Source organism: Meles meles, chromosome 8 (genome assembly GCF_922984935.1).
Source record: "Meles meles chromosome 8, mMelMel3.1 paternal haplotype, whole genome shotgun sequence".
In the NCBI taxonomy this organism is placed as follows: domain Eukaryota; kingdom Metazoa; phylum Chordata; class Mammalia; order Carnivora; family Mustelidae; genus Meles; species Meles meles.
Genome location: NC_060073.1, coordinates 98240007 through 98258997, shown reverse-complemented (window position 1 = coordinate 98258997; position 18991 = coordinate 98240007). Strand labels below are relative to the sequence as shown.

Genomic DNA, 18991 nt, shown 5'->3' with positions numbered 1-18991 from the left:
GGTCATAAAGACCCTCACTAGGTTTGACAGAAGAATAAATGAACAAAGTGAGAATTTTAACAAAGAGATATAAACTATAAGTCACAGAGTTGAAGAATACTATAATGCACTGAAAAATACATCAGGGATCCAGGAGCACACTGGATAAAGCATTAGAAAGTATCAGTGGAACATACCCAATGAGAACAGCAAAACAAACAAAACAAATTAAAGCAAGTGAACATAGCTTAAGAGACTTATGGGAAAATACTGAGCAGGCCAACATTCATATCACAGGATTCCCCAAAGAAGAGAGTGAGAAAGGGGCAGAAAACTTATTTAAAGAAATAATGGCTGAAAACTTTCCTAACCTCAGGAAGGAAAAAGACATCCAGATCCAGAAAGCCAGAGTGTTCCAAATAAGATGAACCAAGAGACCCCACCAAGACACGTAACGAAAGTGTCAGAATTAAAGACAAGAAAATGTTAAAAGCAGTGAGAAAAAACAATTTGTTGTGTAAAAGAGAAGACTATTGGCAGATTTCTTAACAGAAACTTCACAGACCGAAAGAAAGTGGCACAATCTATTTAAAATGCTGAGAGAAAAAACCTGCCAACCAAGAACACTTTACCCAGCAAAATTATCCTTTAATATTGAAGGAGAGATAGAATCTTCCAGATAAGCAAATGCTAAAGGAGTTTATCACCACTAGACCAGCCTTGCAAGAAATGTTAAAGACTATACACTAAATGTATGATCCATAAAAGGGAAAGCTGATAAAATGGACTTAATCAAAAGGTAAAACTTTTGCTTGGTGAAAGACCCCTATTAAGGGGGTGAAAGACAGGCTACAGAGCAGAAGAACTTATCTGCAAACCACAAACAACTGACCCTTCGACAACACAGCGGTTAGGGGAACCAGCTTCCCACACAGTCGCAAATCTGCCTGTAACTTCTGATTCCCCAAAACCTTAACTAGTAATAGCCTACTGTTGGCCAGAAGCCTTAATGATAACATAAACCACTGATTAACATATATTTTGAACATTATATGCATTATATACTGTAGTCTTACAATAAAGTAAGCTAGAGAAAAGAAAATGTTAAGAAAATCATAAGGCAAATATACTTACAGTACTATATTAATATATATATAAAACAACCTTACATCATCAGTTGACCTGAATGGTCTAAATCTGTGTTGTTAAAGGGTCAACTGTACTACATACTATCTAATAATACAGTCAGTTTTTATTTGGTAGACACGGTGCTAACATGTGTTTCCCCATTTAATTTTCATAACAACCTTATGAAGGAAATCAGATTATCATCTCCATTTTAAAAGTGAGAAAATCGAATCAAAGAGAGGCTATATAACTTGCCCAAGTCACAGAACTAGGGAGTGGAAGAGTCAGAATTTGAGCCCAGATAATATGACCTCAGAGCCTACACTCTTAACTACAATGCTATACCCTTCCATATCATTAAATGTGTTACAGAAGGAATCTGAAAATTAAATAATTAGGGCTGAACTAGTGATGAGTAGTAAAAAGGAAATGGAAGTGGAGAGATCAGGCTTTAAAAGGAAATAAATGGCAGAACTTGGTAACTGTAAGATATATGAGGATGAGAAAGAGTAAAAAATGATCACTTCTTAAGTGTTGGAAGCCTGGGGAAATGATGATACCACTGAAAGGAATGCGGTATCATAAGGGTGAATCCAGAGGGAAACAAAGAATAGTATTTTAGATATGTTGTATTTGGGAAGACGAAGATACTCAACTAGAAATCTTAGTACACAGCTAAGATCAATTTTAGAAACTTGTAAAGAGGTAAGAGTTGGAAATAAAGATTTTGAAATTATCTCATATAAAATTAGTGGAAGCAATAAAACTATTAAACTCTCGGGGCACCTGGGTGGCTCAGTCAGTTAAGCATCCGACTCTTGATTTCGGCTTAGGTTATGATCTCATAGGTGAGAGACTGAGCCTCATACCGGGCTCTGCACTCAGTGGGGAGTCTGTTGAGATTCCTTCTCCCTCTGCCCCTCCCCCTGCTCGCTCTCTCTCAAATAAATAAATAAATCTTAAAAACAAAACAAAACAACTATTAAGCTCTCCAAGGGGGAGACAAAGGACCATGCTTTGGAAACCTGCAACAATTGAGAGGCAGAAGGGAGATGAGAGGAGAACCAGGACAGGGAAGTCTCAAATTGTTCACCAGATGAGTTTCAAGAAGAGAGTAGTCTTTCTTCTCTTTTCATTCTATATTCTGTCCTGGAAGATCTCATTCTCACCCATTACTTTAATAACTATCCACCCACATGTAAATATTACAAGGCCATAACTTGCATCTAACCTCTACACTCAGATTTCTAACTGCCTAATCTTACCTCCACCTGGATGTCTCAAGGGCATCTCAAATTCACCATGCCCAAAATCTAACTGTCTCTCAAAATATGGTCTTCTTCCAATATTCCCTATCTCAGAAAATAGCATCCAGTTGCAAAACCTAGAAACCTACAAATAATCGGTGACCTCTTTCATACAACAACCCCAGCTAATTCATGGTCACATCATTTAGGGTTTTATCCAGTAAATCTCTCTATCTGCCCTCTTCTTGCTTTCTTTGGCTATTAACATCCTAACCTAAGCCACAACCATCTATTACCTAGAATACTGCAACTGCCTCCAATTTGGACTTCACATAATCTTGCCCTTCTCAAATCCGTTGAAAGATGAAATTTCAAATCCACACCTGAGTATGTCATAAAACCCATACCAATCAGAGTTTCCGTAGTTCTTACAATAAAGATCGAATTCTTTGTCTTGGCCTACGTGACCTACATAATCTGGCTCTTGCCTCCCTTTCCAGTCTCATCTCTACACTGTTTCTTTGCTGTTCTTTTTTCAATTTCTTTAATCTTCCAAGCTTCTACCCCCAACAGGCCTTTGCAAATGCTTTCCCTCTGCTTAGAAATCTCCTTTCACCCCCCATCTATCCCCTCCACGACATCTCCCCTACTCACCCTTTAGCTCTTTGTTCAATGGCACTATGTTAAATCTCCTCTTTATTAGATGTTTTTGTTAGACCATTTGCCTCTCCTTAGCACTGAACACAGCTGTAATTTTATAATAACCTGTGATTGTTTGATAAATGTAATTTTCTTCAATCTAACTGGAAGCTTATTAAGGGAGGGGGATCATGTCTTTTTATTCATCATCAAATCACTGAGACACATAGTACAGCACCTAACATAGGTATTGTGAAACCAAATAAAGGATATGTCATTTAAGATGGAGCTGAGAGGCCAAAAAGGGACGGTCTCATGTCCTACCACTACTCACTGTCAATTGTAGATCCCCAATAAGAAGAGATGTACCTTGCAGCCAAAAGAAGCAGCCTATACTTGACTACCCCAGAAAAAGGAAGGAGGCTTTTCCTACATGGCTGGCAACAGCCTAGCCAATGAGAGACTGCCACCACTCAGCCAGTGAAAATCCACAATACTTCAAATTTCCAGTTTACTCCAATAAACTTTTTGCTTAAAAGAGCCCTTCCCAACTTCCTCCTTTTCTTTATAAAAGAACATTCTTCTCCTTTGTTCTGTGTACTTGCCCATCATTTTGCTCTATCTTGCATGTCCTGAGTTGCAATCCCCTGCTATTCCTAAATAAACATTTTTGGTGGCAAAAAACCTGACAGTTTTACTTTTAAGGTTAACAGTGTTCAATAAATACTTACTGAATAAATTATCAAACATTCTCAAAAAAAAAAAAAAAAAGAATGGGAAATGAGCAAAACACCTGGAGATGACCATTAAGAAGAACAGTCTGAATATAGTGATGAGGGTGGAATGCCAGCAATGAGAACAGGGACAGGCTGGACAAGAGGCTGGCAGAAGGGAGTGGGGGAGCAGCATCCAAAGAGCTGTTTTCATTTTGCTTTTCTTTAGGCCAGTGTTCTATTTCCAAGACTAAACAAGGACCAACTGCAGATGTCAGAGACCAGAGATAATGAGTCTACAGAGACCGCTACAGTTGAAGGAGTTTGAAAATGTCAACAAACAGGTGAGGTAAGCAAACATATCACAAAGGAGGGATTAACTTAAGCATGACAATATAACCAGTTGAAAGTATTATTTCAAGGCAAAGATAAAACTGCTGCTGGGTTAATAAACCGCTAATCCTAAGCAGGAAAAGCATCTGAACGAAAGCTGTTATAACCAAAAGGTAAGGAAACCATATTAAACTGTGTCAATCAACAAAATCCAGATTATGGGAAACTCCATAGGACCAACAACATGGTTCTCTCAACAAACTGCACAAGAAGGGAGGAGGAACTTATAAAAGAAACTTAAAAGATCAGCCAATCACAACACATATACTTTGTTGGATCCTGGTTCAAACAAGCAAAGTAAAGAAAAATGAGACAAGTAGAAAATTGAACACTGGCTATTTGATGATATTAAGGAAATACCTTAGCTATTTTAGGTGTGATAATAGTACTGTGGTTATGCTTTTAAAAAGTCCTTTTTTAAAAGTAATCATATTGTAATATTTATAGATTTTAGATGCCTGATACTTGCTTCAAAATGATACAAGAGGAGGTATATGGATAGTGATATAGAAGCAACAAGACTGATCATGAGTTAATAATTATTGGAACTAGAGGCACCTGGGTGGCTCAGTGGGTTAAGCCGCTGCCTTCAGCTCAGCTCATGATCTCAGGGTCCTGGGATCGAGTCCCGCATCAGGCTCTCTGTTCAGCAGGGAGCCTGCTTCCCTCTCTCTCTCTCTCTGCCTGCCTCTCTATCTACTTGTGATCTCTCTCTGTCAAATAAATAAATAAAATATTAAAAAAAATAATTATTGGAACTAGGCACTAAGTTCATGGGGCTTCCTTACATACGATTGTTTTTTATGTGTTTTTAAGTTTCCTTTATGTTTTTAAGGACACTATGGTTTTTAAGAATAGGATTTTCTTCCATATACTCAATTTTAGATGGCCTTGGTTAAGGTTTCTTATCTGGGTTCAATGGATTTCAGAGAATCATGAAGATTATTAAATCAGATCTAGGCAAAATTGGAGCATGAAGTGGTCCACCAAAACACAAGGATTGAGTTGAACAAAAGATACCACTTGAAATATGACAGGAAATAGATCCTTCAGGTTGTTATTGATTAAAGGTTTTCAAAGATCAAACTTTATCATAAAGGATAACAAGAAGATAATTGATGGTGGAGATAAGGAGCATGTTGAATGATCAAAGCAGAAGGTAAGAAAAATGACTGTGCTCTTGTTTTCAAGACAGATTAGGGAGATTTGATGTCAAAGAAAAATCATGCAGGTATAAGACGACCAAACTAGAACAAGGGATATTCACTCATGAGGAAAGAAAAGAATGTGTGGTACATATTGGAAATCTAGCCGGTAGGGTCATTCAAATCTTTACAACCTACTTTCTGCCATCTTGTTTATTCCTTTTTCTTACCCCCGCAACAAATCCAAAGTGACTTAGAGGTCGTGCAAAGGCCCCGACTAAGGGGGGAAAGTGATGGGAGAAAAGGATTAAATATTATCCGCTCCCTCTCACTGAATCCTGGGTTTAAGAAATAATATAAATTTGTCAACCGGCACCTGCCTGCTTGTGTGAAGTGGGACACAGAACGCTCAGCCTTGGAGGGCGACTGTTCAGCTACGTTTCAGGGCAATGACTAGAACAACGAGTCGTAGGGACCGCTAGGGATTTTCTTTTCTAGATCTCATCCTCAGTGATTCCCAAGGCGGGTACATATACCAAAATCATTTTTGTTTTTAAAGAATAAGATATGGGAAGGGAGTAGACGGGGGCATTCCGGAGGAAAACCGCGAGCGCTGTTCTAACAAGAAGTCAGTGTGGCTGGAGCACGGGTGCTGACGAACGTCGGTAGGGGCAGGACCCACGACAATGGGTCCGCCAGCCTTGGGAGTCTCGGAAAGCACTCAGTGCGGTCTGTGTTTTTAAACAGAACCTGCGTGGGTCAGAACCCAGGTGGACCGTCTGAAGAGGCGGATCGCTGGAGATGGCGCCAGCCGAGCTCGGAGAACCTTCCCTGCCGACGCCACCCACCACGGCAGCCGTCCGGAGTTGAGAAGGGTGGAGACGCCGTCCACTCAGGTGGATTGAACGCTAAGGCCGCCCCTGCCAAACCCCAGCTAACTAGCCGTTAACGAAGGTTACAAAGTCTCCTCCTTCCCTACCCGTGCGCCTGAAAGCGACGCAGACTCGGTTCCGGGTAACGCCCCGGTACAACGAAGGGAGAGTATTCCCGAATCCACGCCTCAGCTCCCGGGCTTCCTCCCGCCAGTCGGGGAAGGACAAGAGAAAATGAGCACCAATCAGAATGTAGACATGGAAGACGACAACCCTCACAGCCAATAGGAAGGCTAGAGGGCGGTACCGAGGCCTCGGGTTCGCTCTTCTGGTTTAAACTGCGCCTGCAGGGCGGTTAACTGAGGCCTCGGCGCGTGGGCAGGCTGTGCGCCTGCGCGAGCTACGGGACGCTAACGGAAGCCTGCGGAGCTTGGCTAGCCTGGACTCCGTGAGGCGAGCGGACCTCGGCGGGGCAGGTAAGCCAGCAGGGGCTGGAATGGGGGCGCACCGGCCCGGGAGGGCCGGCTGCTCGCTGCTCTGGAGAGGTCGGGTTTTGAAAAGCGCGGAATGGGAGTTTACACCCTGGCGGGGCTGGGAAACGCCTGAGATCCCTGCTGAACCCAGGTTTCTGCTCCCCAAGGCAGGTGTAAGCTCTGTCGTGCTGTGCCCTTGGCACGTCTGAGCCCCTCGAGGTCACCGTGGGCGCCCGCTGCCTGCCCGGTGGCTGCGGCGGCTGCATATCGGTGGCCCAGAGGGCGGCGGGGGGCGGTGCCGCCGAGGGAGCCACTTCCCCCGAGGCGGCGAGCATCCGAGGCGACAACCACGCCCGGGGCCAGGTGGGCACACGATCGTCTTTGTTGTCGTGCGGGGACCAGAGTCTTCCCAACCCCTGGTTACGCCCTTTGTGAACTTCTAGGTGTCACGGTACGTGCACCTCTCTCCCTAATGAGTTAGGATGGCGTGGAAAAATCGAAGAACCCTATAGTCCTACCCCAGGTGAAAATACACCTTTTTTCGGATTATAAAGTTATACAGCCCCATTGTTTTTAGAAATAAATCCAAGTACGAACATACTTAAAGAAAACCTAGATAATCTTTAAAATATAAGCTGCTCTATCTTCTATGTGAAAGTTTCCCCCTAAGTAAAGGGAAAGGATTATCACTTTGTATTAAAAAGAAAGAATTTACAGCTACCTGTGGGCTTTACTAAGGTTTATACTTCTTATTTACGAATATACATCTTCATACATTCAAGAAAAGGAATGAGGTGTGCGTACTTTAAATGCAAAGAAGATAACAGGTTAATCACTGTATATATAGTACATATGGCATTAAAAAAACAAGACAAAACAAAACAAAATGCTCTCAGGGCTTCTGTGTTGGAGATCTTCATAGCCCGGGCAGAGTCCTATTTCATTTTTGTCCCTGCTTTATTTAGCTCTTTAGTAGGTAGTTTTGTATTGCATGAACATTGAAATAAATGGTGTAATACTTCTCACAGACCACCATTTTATTTATATATGTATGTTACATATAAAATATATTGCATGTTATATATTCATATATAATGTGTATAATCTCGTTTAAACTTCACCACCTATTGGAATAGTTCCATTTCTCCAGTGAAGAAAGGAAGATCTACCTATCAGTTATTAGTCCCTATCTTGAGCCAGAAGCTGAAATTACAAATATTACTTCAGATAACTTAGGTACTTTTGCAAAGTTACATTTTGGGATTCATCATTGCTTCATCTATGATGATTGGACAAAGTTTATCTGTGGTAACTACCAAAAAATATCACTAAGTGCTTATTCTACTAGATTTTACTTAATATATTAAGACCTTGATCCTCTAACTCCTTTGCCTCTATAGAATCTCCCAAGCATGGCTTTTAGTGTTTTTTGTCCCGTGTATCATTTCCGTAGAGTTGATTTTTTTGTGTTTTTTTTGTTTTTAGATTTTATTTATTCATTTGACAGAGAGCGCACAAGCAAGGGGAGTGGCAGGCTTCCTGCCGAGCAGGGAGCCCAACTCAGGGCTTGATTCCAGGATCCTGGATTATTACCAGTTGCCCAAATGACTGAGCCACCCAGGTGCCCCTAGATTTGATGGTTGTTTTTTTTTTTTTCCTTTTTAAGATTTTATTTATTTATTTGACAGGCAGAGATCACAAGTAGGCAGAGAGGCAGGCAGAGAGAGAGGAGGAAGCAGCCTCCCCGCAGGGCAGAGAGCCCGATGCGGGGCTTGATCCCAGGACCCTGGGACCATGACCCGAGCGGAAGGCAGAGGCTTTAACCCATTGAGCCACCCAGGCGCCCTGAGTTGATGTTTTTTATAAATAGTGATTTCATAAACTCTGTTCTCTTTCCAGGATTTTCTTTAACTTGAAAACTAATGGCAGTGGAGGGACACTGAAATAAGGTGGGAAATTGAAAAAATGAAATGTTTTGGTTTGTCCTTACATCAGAATTAAAGGAGAAAGCAATACTTTAAGAACATTCAGGGCATTATGAAATGTTGGCAAATCAGGTTCCAAAAACCAATGACCTGATTCAAAATCTAGATGACCTGGATTGTGCAATTGGCTAGTAAGAATAGTTATTTAGTTATTTTGTACCACTATTTTCCCATCTCTAAAATGAGGATCTTTTCCAGTTCCTACTCTGCTAGAATGTAAAAGCTATGATGTGTCTTCTTCAGTATGACAAGGTCACTTGACTTTTCTTACACTATTTTACATTTCTAAACCTGAAAGTTTTTCAGTGAAGTCTTGTGTCTTTGGCCCACTCACTACTAAGCTTCTGTGGCACTTACAAAGCATCAGTTAACTCTGTACATGTTATTGATATTCTTTGTAATTGTCCCATATGTTTTCTTAGCTAGCAGCTTGAGGGTATAAACCATATTTGTATCCCTAGAGTTTTGAACCTAAGTAGGAACAATTTGTTGATTGGTAAGACTTTGAATCTCAAATATACAATATAATGCATAAATGTACAGAAGTGTTACACTCTGCAGTGATGAAAATTGAGGCAAAAGGTATGAGTTCATTTGATGTTTATTATTTTAATGGCTATAAGTTCTAATGTATCATTTTAAAAGAACTTTGAACTCTTGAGTAAATACTGGTGTTAACATTTTGAGGGTTACTTATCATCTTTGAGAACAAAGCCCCACCTTATTTTCCTGTCCCTTGTGTCTTAGATGTGCTTAAGTCTGAAACCTAGGTCTTATCCTGAAAGCCACCCTACTTTTGAACCTCAGATTTACTCAACCATAAAACCCTGTTGCTTCTCCTTTCTTAATTTCAAAATTCATCTACTTCTTTCCATCCCCCTTAATATAAATCTGGTCTAGGCCACCATCTAATTCCTTGATTATTCTAACAGGCTCCTACCTGGTACCACTGTCTTGCCCTCTTCTAATCCACACCATAACCAGAGCAGTATTTCTGCATCCCTGCTTGTATTTTTTTCCAGTGGCCTCTCAAGATAAAAATCTAAGCTTTTATCAGGAGGCCTACAGGACTCTAGAAACATGACCCCTGCTCCTTTCCTAAACTATGCTCTTGTCAGTGTCAAGCCATACTCCTGTATTTACAATTACTTGCAGGCAAATGCTGCTCTCTCTCATGCTTTATACAAACTGCATCTTCTGCTTTGGACACACTTATTCTGCTTCTTTATTCCAACTTTAACTGGCTCCCCCTTGTTCTGCAAGATTTAGCTTGGAATTCCCTTTTTAAGAGTTTTCCTTAAACCACTGTGCCAGGGGGTGGTAAACTCATTGGTCTATTTTTATATGGCCCATGAACTAAGCTAAGAATGTTTTTTTACATATGTACAAAGTTTTAAAGAAGAAAAAGATGGGGGCACCTGGGTGGCTCAGTCAGTTAAGCATCTGGTTTCTGCCCGGGTCCTGATCCAGGGTCCTAGGATCGAGTCCCACATCGAGCTCCCTCTCCCCTTTCCTGCTGTTCATGCTCTCTCTCAAATAAATAAAATCTATTAAAAAAAAAAAAGACGACTCTGTAACCAAGACTGTTTGTGACTCACAGCACTAGACCGATAAGCCTTGTAAGCTTTATTCCCTTAGGTCACTTTTATGTAGTAGTGTGCCTTTTGTAAACAAATGTACCAAATATTTAACTAAATTTCTTACTTTTAATTTCTCTCTTAAAAAATAAGACACTCAGGCTAAGCTCTTTACAAGAATTCAGATGAGTAATGAATATCTCATTGGTTTTTTTAAAAAGACAGCATAACAGACACTTACAGAATCAGGCTTTAATAAATTTGAACACAAGGCACAGGTTCCCATGTGTATGTAAAGTCTCCATTTCACAATTGCTTTTTGCATCTTCTCTTAATCCTTTTGGAGAGGAATGAGAATGTTTGAACTCTTATTCAGGCTAAACCTTCCTTTATAGGGCTTAATAGTCTTTGGGTTTGCAGGGGGATGGTTTTTTGGTTTCGTTTTTTCAAAGAACTAATCATCTGAATTTTAGGACTTGGAGTACATGCTATGTTGTATTTCTTTTCTGTTCACCTACCACTAGCTAGTTCTTGCCTCCTAGATCCTGTTAGAGTTAACGGATGCTTTTAATTTCTGTATCAACACAGACTCTCTTTGTTGGTTTCTCCAAAAGAGTATTTTCTTCCATTGTATCATCACAGTCCCTTTTGGCTTTTGTTTCTTCCTCGTGGAATAAATGTGGATGCTCGATGCGTCCCCTACGTACAAAATGCTGGATCCGGGATTCTAATCCTTGGCATTTAGGACGATCCATTAGGGGTTTATATGTGCGCATTTTCACTCCTTCTACAAAGGCACTGGTCTGCTTTATGACAGAGGGCTTAACACTTCTCCATTCTATCACTCCATCCATCTTTGGTCCTATAATATATACAATCAGATATTACATGGATGCATACCACAATAGAATCTCCTCGAAATGTTATATAACCTTCCTCCCCCCATAGCCCATATAACTTTAGTTCTAGTAAGTAATTGTATCCTAGGATTTTCCTGTCATACCTGTCCCACAGGGTACTGCAACGGAGTCCAGTCCTTGTAGCATGCTATACAACATGTGTGTTTTAACAGCATGATTAGCCCATAGTTGTTGTAGATGGGTAACATTGAACTCCTGAACCTCCCGGTCATAAATCCACTTGATATTTTCAAATTTACAATCATACAAGACTAGAGGAAATTCTACAGCCATACTAGAGAAGAAAAGAGATAAGAAACGAGAATATGAAAATACACAGCAGCCATCTAACAGCCTTGTATTTTAAGAAGAAAGTTGGGGCGGGGTAGGTAATTGGGTTAAAAGGAGGGGGGAAACTTCATCAGTATCGAGTAAAAGATAAATTAAAAAAATGACCCCTCACCTTGAACAACTTATAATTAAGAGAAAGAAAAAACAACAAACCATAGATCAACTAGTTAGGCTTGATCTGTATTAGGGTAAATTTCAGTGGTAACAGGTCACCTACAAGTGAGCTGACTTGTCTCAACCATAATGCTATGAAATTATTTTTTATATTTTTCCAAACTTGTTAATTTTCTATGGTATGAAGTAAAAAGTAGATTTCATTGCTTAGGAATGAATTGTTGGTTGATGTGACTTCAGCCTGCTCTCAAAAGAAAAGTCTGACTATTCTTCCCATCTTTCCTACCATTTCCAACACTGAAAATTGGAAAAATTCAAAAGTACAATAATGTAAAGCAAGGAAGATTTAATATGAATAGTTTGAATCCTTACCTTCAAACTTCACCAGAATCTAAAAATAATACCTCTCAGCATAAATTCAGGGGAAAAAAAATTTAGAAGTGAAAGTTACTTTATTTAAGGGGCCTGGTACCAACACCTATTTCTTACTAATGGTACAGAACAACGAGAGAAGATAAAGGTAGCCCTACTGCATGTTTATAACATTCTACAAAATAGATTAAATTCTTCATGAAGACAAAATAAGTGACCTAGTTAATCAGACAATTGTTGGGAGAGGAAGATATGTTAACCTTTAGTTATATAAAATGTTTAATATATTTAAAAATATTCTAAAGGCAGCAGTTGTTTTGGTTTTTTTGTTTTGTTTTTACCTTACCTGTACTGAGGTTTCTGGGGGTTTTTCTCTACGTTCAGGAGCTCATCAATAATCTCTGGCTTCTCCATTCCTTGGCCAATCAGAAAAAGGATAGCCATCATACAGCGGACTTGATGATAAAGGAATGCCTGGCCAATCACTTCAAACTGACATAACTGGAAAGGTTCTTGCCCTATCTCCTCATCCAGGGTCTGGCCCACTAGCTGTACTTGAGCAGACAAAATAGTCCTCTGAAAATTTATAACTCCATTGGCTACGTCCATTTTACATAAGTTCCTAAAATCATGTGTGCCAACGTACTTCTGAGCTGCATAATTCATGGTTACAATGTCTAAATCAGCCCGAGGGAAAAAATAGCGGTAAGTCCGCTCCAGACAGCTGAACCTAGCACTGAAGCTAGGTTCCACAGGGGCCCAGGCCAGCACACGGATGTCTGGAGGGAGTACCCGATTGAGAATGTGGGTATAGCGAATCTCTTTAGCAGCATTGCAGACGTCATCTTTTACATTACAATCCTCTGAAGCCCTGCCCTTCAGAAAGTGAGAACGAAGGTCGAGAGAAATCACCTGTGGAATTAAAGGAAGATGTTTGTTTTGGAGACACAATCTGAATTCTTAATATGTAACACCTAGAATATGTTGGTGTTGCTGGCTTTGAGAAAGAACATAGTGGCCCTTACCTGTCCGAAGGCACTAACTCCTTTGTCTGTTCGCCCGCACCGGTGATAGTTGGACGTCTGTCTGCTTTCTACTAGTCGAGTCTTTGTTAGAGCCTCAAACAGTTTCTCCTCAATTGTATTGTTTGTGTTCTCCTGACTGGCAAAGCCCTGGTATCCCCAGCCCAGATAGGCTATCTTTAGGGCTACATGTCTTCGACCATGAGCACTGAAATCAAATGCACGCTTAGCTTTTCCAGCTGCTAAAGAATTTTCTCTCACATTTGAATCTTTGTTATTGGCCTGCTCTTTTTTAAGCCTTTGTACCTCCTGCTCCAGTTCTTGTACTCTTTTTAGGAGTTTTTCAGTCTGGGTTCTATCTATGTCATTTTCAGCCATGATAAGACAACCAACCCCAGGAATAAAGGAATCATATAGGTCCACTCTGCCTGAAAAGAGAGTAAAAGGACACAACAGTTTCAATGTGAATTACTTTGGTGATGTCAGTATCATTCCATTATGTGCAAATAGTACCTAAAATTTAATGCCTAAAAGATATATTTTGCTTCTGTCCAGGGAGATAAGCATTGGCTTAATTATTGTGGGTTGATCATCCACAGACATTCTTCTTTTCCATCCTGTCTGGCCAGTTGACAGGCGAAAAGGAAAGGGGGGATTAAGAAATAGTCAGCTGGCGCTGTTGAAGTTTAGTCAGAATTTAGGGAAAATGTCTGTAGATCCCATTTCTCTCTCTCCTTCATTAGCTGAGATGATTTAAGGACTGATGTTACTGATATTTCTTCCTTAAAACATTTCCTTCTTATTTTTCATTATACTTGTCCAATCTTTCTAATCATAAAACTGTTCATAAAGAATATATGTCTATTCTTTTTCTACTAACTTTCCAATATTTCAGATAAAATTAGTAGCTTGTATGTTCCAACATCTAATACTCAGTTCTGTCTTTAAAGGTGCTACAGTAGACTAGCCTGATTGATGAAACTTATCAATGATTATACTTCATATTAGAAATAAAGCCTGAAGTCAAGATTTTCCCACTCTAAGCAATTTTGATGGCAGAACAAAGGTAATAAACATCACAAGACTTTTTTTTTTTTTTAAGTCAAACTGAATTTATATTTTGTAACTCTAGCAGTTAGAAGAGTCAGGAAAATGTAATTAAGATGTTGAACTTTCTGCTGCATTTCAAAAATATGGGGACGAATATACTATATCCTTAAATCTAGGACAGTGCTAGACAATCTATGACTGACAGTCACTTTAGTTATGGACTGTCTCCAAATCTCTGCTAAGGCCATGTTATCTAATTCTTGGCAGCTCATTTAATTTTTGGCCTTTGAGAGTTTCTTGTATCTATGATGATTAAAAGTTTAAATACAAAAAAAAAAAAAACTAAAAGCACTAGAAGAAAATCTTTTTTATAGTTTTGTAATGGGAAGAGCAATTCTAAGTAAGATCCTGCAGAAGCACAGAAACTTGTAGAAAACCAAAGAAATGTGACTACCTAAAATTGAAAGTTGGACAAATAAAATCAGAAGGTAAACAACAAACTTGGAAGAAAAATAATTACCGCAAAGGGCTAATTTTTTATATGTGTATCACTGCTTTTCTGATGGTTTTGGATTAAATCACTCATAATTAAAAGCAACCAAACTGCCTGAGTTAGGCTTCCACCTCAACTAGCCCAAGGTTACACAGCTAGTAAGTGCTTACTAGCTGTGTAACCTTGGGCTAGTTATTTAACTTTTCTATGTTCCATGTTACACATCTGTTGAAAGTAAATAATAAGAGTACCAGTTTCTCACAGGTGAGGGATTACATGAATTAATAAATGTTAAGCACACAGAAGAATGCTGGATATATAATGTGCCCCTCTAAGTGTATGTCTATTAAGCATTATGCCCAATGTCATGTAGTCACAAGTTTTTTGTTTATTTTTTTTTAAGATTTTATTGAGAGAAAGAAAGTGTGAGCAGGTACAGAGAAAGAGAATCTCAATCTCACCCTGGGCAGATGAAGGCCCTGATCTCGTGAGCCAAAACCAAGAGTCAGACACTTAACCAGCTGGGCCACCCAGGTGCCCCAAGTCACAAGCTTTAATGCCAGAACTGACCTGTCCTGTCCTAGGAGCTACTAAAGGTAGCAGGAACTACCAGGCATTAGAAAGTGGGAGCAAGGGACGCCTGGGTGGCTCAGTGGGTTGAGCCGCTGCCTTCGGCTCAGATCATAATCCTGGGGTCCTGGGATTGAGCCCTATGTCAGACTCTGCTCAGTGGGGAGCCTGCTTCCCTTCCTCTCTCTCTCTCTGCCTGCCTCTCTGCCTACTTGTGATCTCTGTCAAATAAAATCTTAAAAAAAAAAAAAGTGGGAGCAAATAAGAAGAGAGTGGAAATGAAAGCAGATGATGGATTCCCTGCAGCCGAGTTAATCTTCCTACAAACTGCTATCATATTACCCTGTACTATAATCTATATTTTATTTTATAACTCTTACATTTATGATTGCCTTACCCATTCTTTCTCCATCTGACTACAATAAAATAGTACACAAAAAGGGAATGAACAATTTGAGAACTGGGAATTACAGAAATCTGATTGGTATTTTTTCCTTGCAGAAGGTCATACAGTGAAGGGGAACCAATGGAGGAACTCCCGGGACCCGACGGACAAAAATGGGCCAATATGGATCCAGAAGAACGAATGTTGGCAGCCGCTACAGCTTTTACCCGTATCTGTGCAGGGCAGGGTGAGGGAGATATCAGGAGAGATGGCCAGCCTATCCAGTATGATCCCTACAGTAAAGCTTCAGTAACCCCAGGAAAGCGACCTGCTTTTCCTATGCACCTGCAGTACCCACATGTAGAAAGTAATGCCACTTCAGAAACAGTCTCCGAGGCCTCCCAAAGACTCCGAAAGCCAGTGATGAAGAGAAAGGTGCTGCGAAAGAAACCAGATGGGGAAGTATTAGTGACGGATGAGTCAATTATCAGTGAATCAGAGTCTGGTACAGAAAGTGATATGGATCTCTGGGACTTAAGACAAAGGCTGATGAGTCTACAGTTCCATGAAGACAGGGAATCCCCAGCTGACATTTCACAAAAACTTAATCTACCACATGAGTACCAAGGAATTTCCCAAGATCAGCTCATTTGCTATCTACGAAGAGAAGAAATGGGCCCTCCGGCTTATGAACAAGACCTGATTGTTGCCAGCCGACCCAAGTCCTTTATCCTCCCAAGGCTGGACCAGCTGAACAGAAACCGAGGCAAGATAGACCGGGTAGCCCGATATTTTGAGTATAAACGAGACTGGGACTCAATGAGGTTACCTGGTGAAGATCATAGAAAGGAGTTACGCTGGGGTGTCAGAGAGCAGATGCTTTCTCGAGCAGAACCCCAGCCCAAACCTCAGCACATATATGTTCCAAACAATTACTTGGTGCCAACTGAAAAGAAAAGATCTGCCCTTCGTTGGGGTGTTCGTTGTGACCTTGCAAATGGTGTCATGCCCAGGAAGCTTCCCTTCCCTCTTTTTCCTTCTTAAATATATTTTTTTTAATCTCTTTTATGGGATTGTTTGGGGGTAACCTCGTTCTTTATCTCTGTCCTTCTATTTAAATAGAAACAACTAACTTGAAAGCCCATGGAACATTACACAGTAAGGACCTCACCCATCATTGGTCTTTCCTAGGTCTTTATCACATTGGTGTCAAATACCACTTCACTTCCAAATTACCACTCGAATCCATTAATTGTAAGAGAAAGCCACAGACCTACTCTTTCCCTTTGTCAAGATAGCACTGTTTCTGTTCTATACTGTTTTTAATCTTTGGCCAATGTGAGCTGCTGTTTTTAAAGTTGCTGAGCATTAAGTTTATTCATTAAAGAATTGGGATTTTGTGAACTTGATCTTATTTTTAATAATTAATACTTCCCAAAGTAAGATAATCTCAAAACTGGCCATGACTCTGCCTCCAATCATTCTCCCCATCATACTCTCACCATGTAAATATCAAGCCAAAGGAAAGGAACAAAAAATCTCCTTTATGTACACAATCCTAAAGGAATGAAGAAAAGTAACAACATATCTCCATTACTAAAGAAACATAGTAAATTCGGAAGATTAAAATGCTTTTTAATCGATACTCAATAACCATATTATATGCCATATAGGATTCTAACCGAAGTTTTATTTCAGAATTCAATAATTTATTGCCCTCCAACTGTCTTTTCTAGAATGCAGTGATTTTTACAATTTGCCACTGAGATTTTCTTGCAAATTATGCCTGTCACTCTAAAAAAGAATTTACTAACATCTGGAACTAGATGTAGACACAAATACCAAAATGAACATGGCATATTTGGGTATGGACCAAAACACTAATTCTGTTCACCTTAAATTGGATCTATTCTTGATGCTTCTAATCCAGTGAGGAACATCTAAAATCTAGAGGTTGTGTTTTAGCACTTGAAGCCATTAGAGTGAGAGCAAAAGTAGTCAGCTTGTTCAAGGGAAAACAGCTGTGTAATGTAGAAATGAGTAACTTTGACCATTACTACCCGCTAAAATATATCTTCTCTGTAATACTTAAGCTACATCATTCATCCAGTTCCACTGCCAGACATTTATTGGGAAAGAAATTGTGACTCAAAGATAGATGTAGGATATGCTCGCTGCAAATAAGTAAAAACCGCAAACTCTCCAACAATAGTGAAATGATTAGAATATTAGCCATTGAAAATAGGGGGAAGCTAATAAAATGCAAGTTAAATGAAAAAGGCTGTAAACTATACGATCACACGTGCACATACAAAGCACAAGGGAAAATCTATAGTGGGATTAAAGGTAGTTTTTATACTTTTAAAAAACTTAAAAGCCACATTGCATCTTTATGTGCAAATTTCACCTAAGACCTACCTCCTTTATATCATCTCAAAGCCCAGTAAGTACCAACACAAAAAGTTTCCAGAGATCACCTAGTTTAACCATTATTTAACCAAAGAATTAGTCCAAAGGGCTTAAGCAAGTGGTTAAGATCTGTGGCGAAAAGAGGACTTGAGCCTACAGAGCTTCCTCCAACACACCACAGCATGCCCTAAGCCGATCTAACGCTTGCATTACGAGGAGGGAACTGGTGTGTGCGCTGAGCATCGACTGTAAACATCAGCTATGGCTGGAGTTTCAATAACATTTTTTTGAAGTTAAAAGATTTAAATCTCAAAATATTAGTAACGAAGTAAGAACGCATTTTCAACGATAAACCTTATTTTAAACCAAAGAGGGAAGGAGCAATAGCCAAAGGACCAGGAGACACGCACTTATTACCAGTAACTGAGAAACAATCGCGTGGAAAGCAACCTCCCAATTTGAAAAAAGTGGCCACGCCTCCCTCCCCACATACCACTGGAATCCCGACCTCTACTAGTATTTAGTTTTATGAGCAAACAAGGGACAGCAGAGACTTAACTCCAAGTCCAAGGGCCCTCTAAGAGTCGAACTAAATTCCTACTGTTGTGAGCTTCTACCAGGAGTTTCAAAAAGCACCAGATACAAAAACAGGGTCCTAAGCAAGATCCCACTTCCACCTATCAGTGCTTTGAAAATCAAGGTATGGGAAAGGGGAAAAAAGGTCCAGCTTTTTGTCCGTTTATCCGCTCCTCTTTGTATAACCCAGAAAATAATTCATCCCCAAGTCCCCTTACTTACCTTCCGGTTGTCGACCACGCAGCTTTTAGCGAGACCGGAAGCTGTCTCTTAGCGTCTTCAGCGCGCGCTCCCAGGGTCTCATGGGAAATGTAGTCCACCCTGTGGGAAATGTAGTTCCAAGAGACGGAGGTGCAGGCTTGACGCTGAAATCTGCCTAATATTTTCTAGTTTGGCCACTACTTCTCTACCTCCAACAAAATAGAATCTAGGGTCTATGGTAATACAAGAATAAAAGGATAAAAATTCCAGTGCGATAAAATAACGGAAAAGCAGTTTTTCAAATGTATGCTATCCTTATATGAAAATTAACATCAAAGAACCCGGCCCGATTTTACAACTTAGTAGAAAGTTATCATTGTGAGACAAAAACATTTGCT

The 18991-nt window shown here is 40.0% G+C and overlaps 2 protein-coding genes across 6 annotated transcripts; one reads left to right on the top strand and one right to left on the bottom strand.

Moving 5' to 3' along the window:
• The first annotated feature begins 6479 nt into the window (after positions 1-6479).
• On the top strand, positions 6480-16811 carry HYLS1 (HYLS1 centriolar and ciliogenesis associated). 4 transcript variants are annotated; one of them, XM_046017297.1, is made up of 3 exons: positions 6494-6592; positions 13860-13975; positions 15524-16811. In XM_046017297.1, the coding sequence occupies exons 2-3, from the start codon at positions 13962-13964 to the stop codon at positions 16449-16451; spliced, it is 942 nt and encodes a 313-aa protein (XP_045873253.1). In that variant the 5' UTR covers positions 6494-6592; positions 13860-13961; the 3' UTR covers positions 16452-16811. The 4 variants fall into 4 exon arrangements, with proteins under 4 accessions (XP_045873256.1, XP_045873253.1, XP_045873257.1 ...); XM_046017299.1 differs by lacking the exon at positions 6494-6592 and adding an exon at positions 8209-8228; XM_046017300.1 differs by lacking the exon at positions 13860-13975 and having other exon boundaries at positions 6480-6592.
• PUS3 (pseudouridine synthase 3) lies at positions 10392-18690 on the bottom strand. Of its 2 annotated transcripts, XM_046017296.1 has the most exons (5): positions 18615-18690; positions 12913-13337; positions 12234-12799; positions 11155-11345; positions 10392-11013 (listed from the first exon to the last, which is right to left on the bottom strand). In XM_046017296.1, exons 2-5 carry the CDS (start codon positions 13285-13287, stop codon positions 10706-10708), a joined length of 1440 nt encoding a protein of 479 aa, XP_045873252.1. In that variant the 5' UTR covers positions 13288-13337; positions 18615-18690; the 3' UTR covers positions 10392-10705. The 2 variants fall into 2 exon arrangements, with proteins under 2 accessions (XP_045873252.1, XP_045873251.1); XM_046017295.1 differs by lacking the exon at positions 18615-18690 and having other exon boundaries at positions 12913-13820.
• Between the last annotated feature and the right edge of the window lie 301 nt (positions 18691-18991).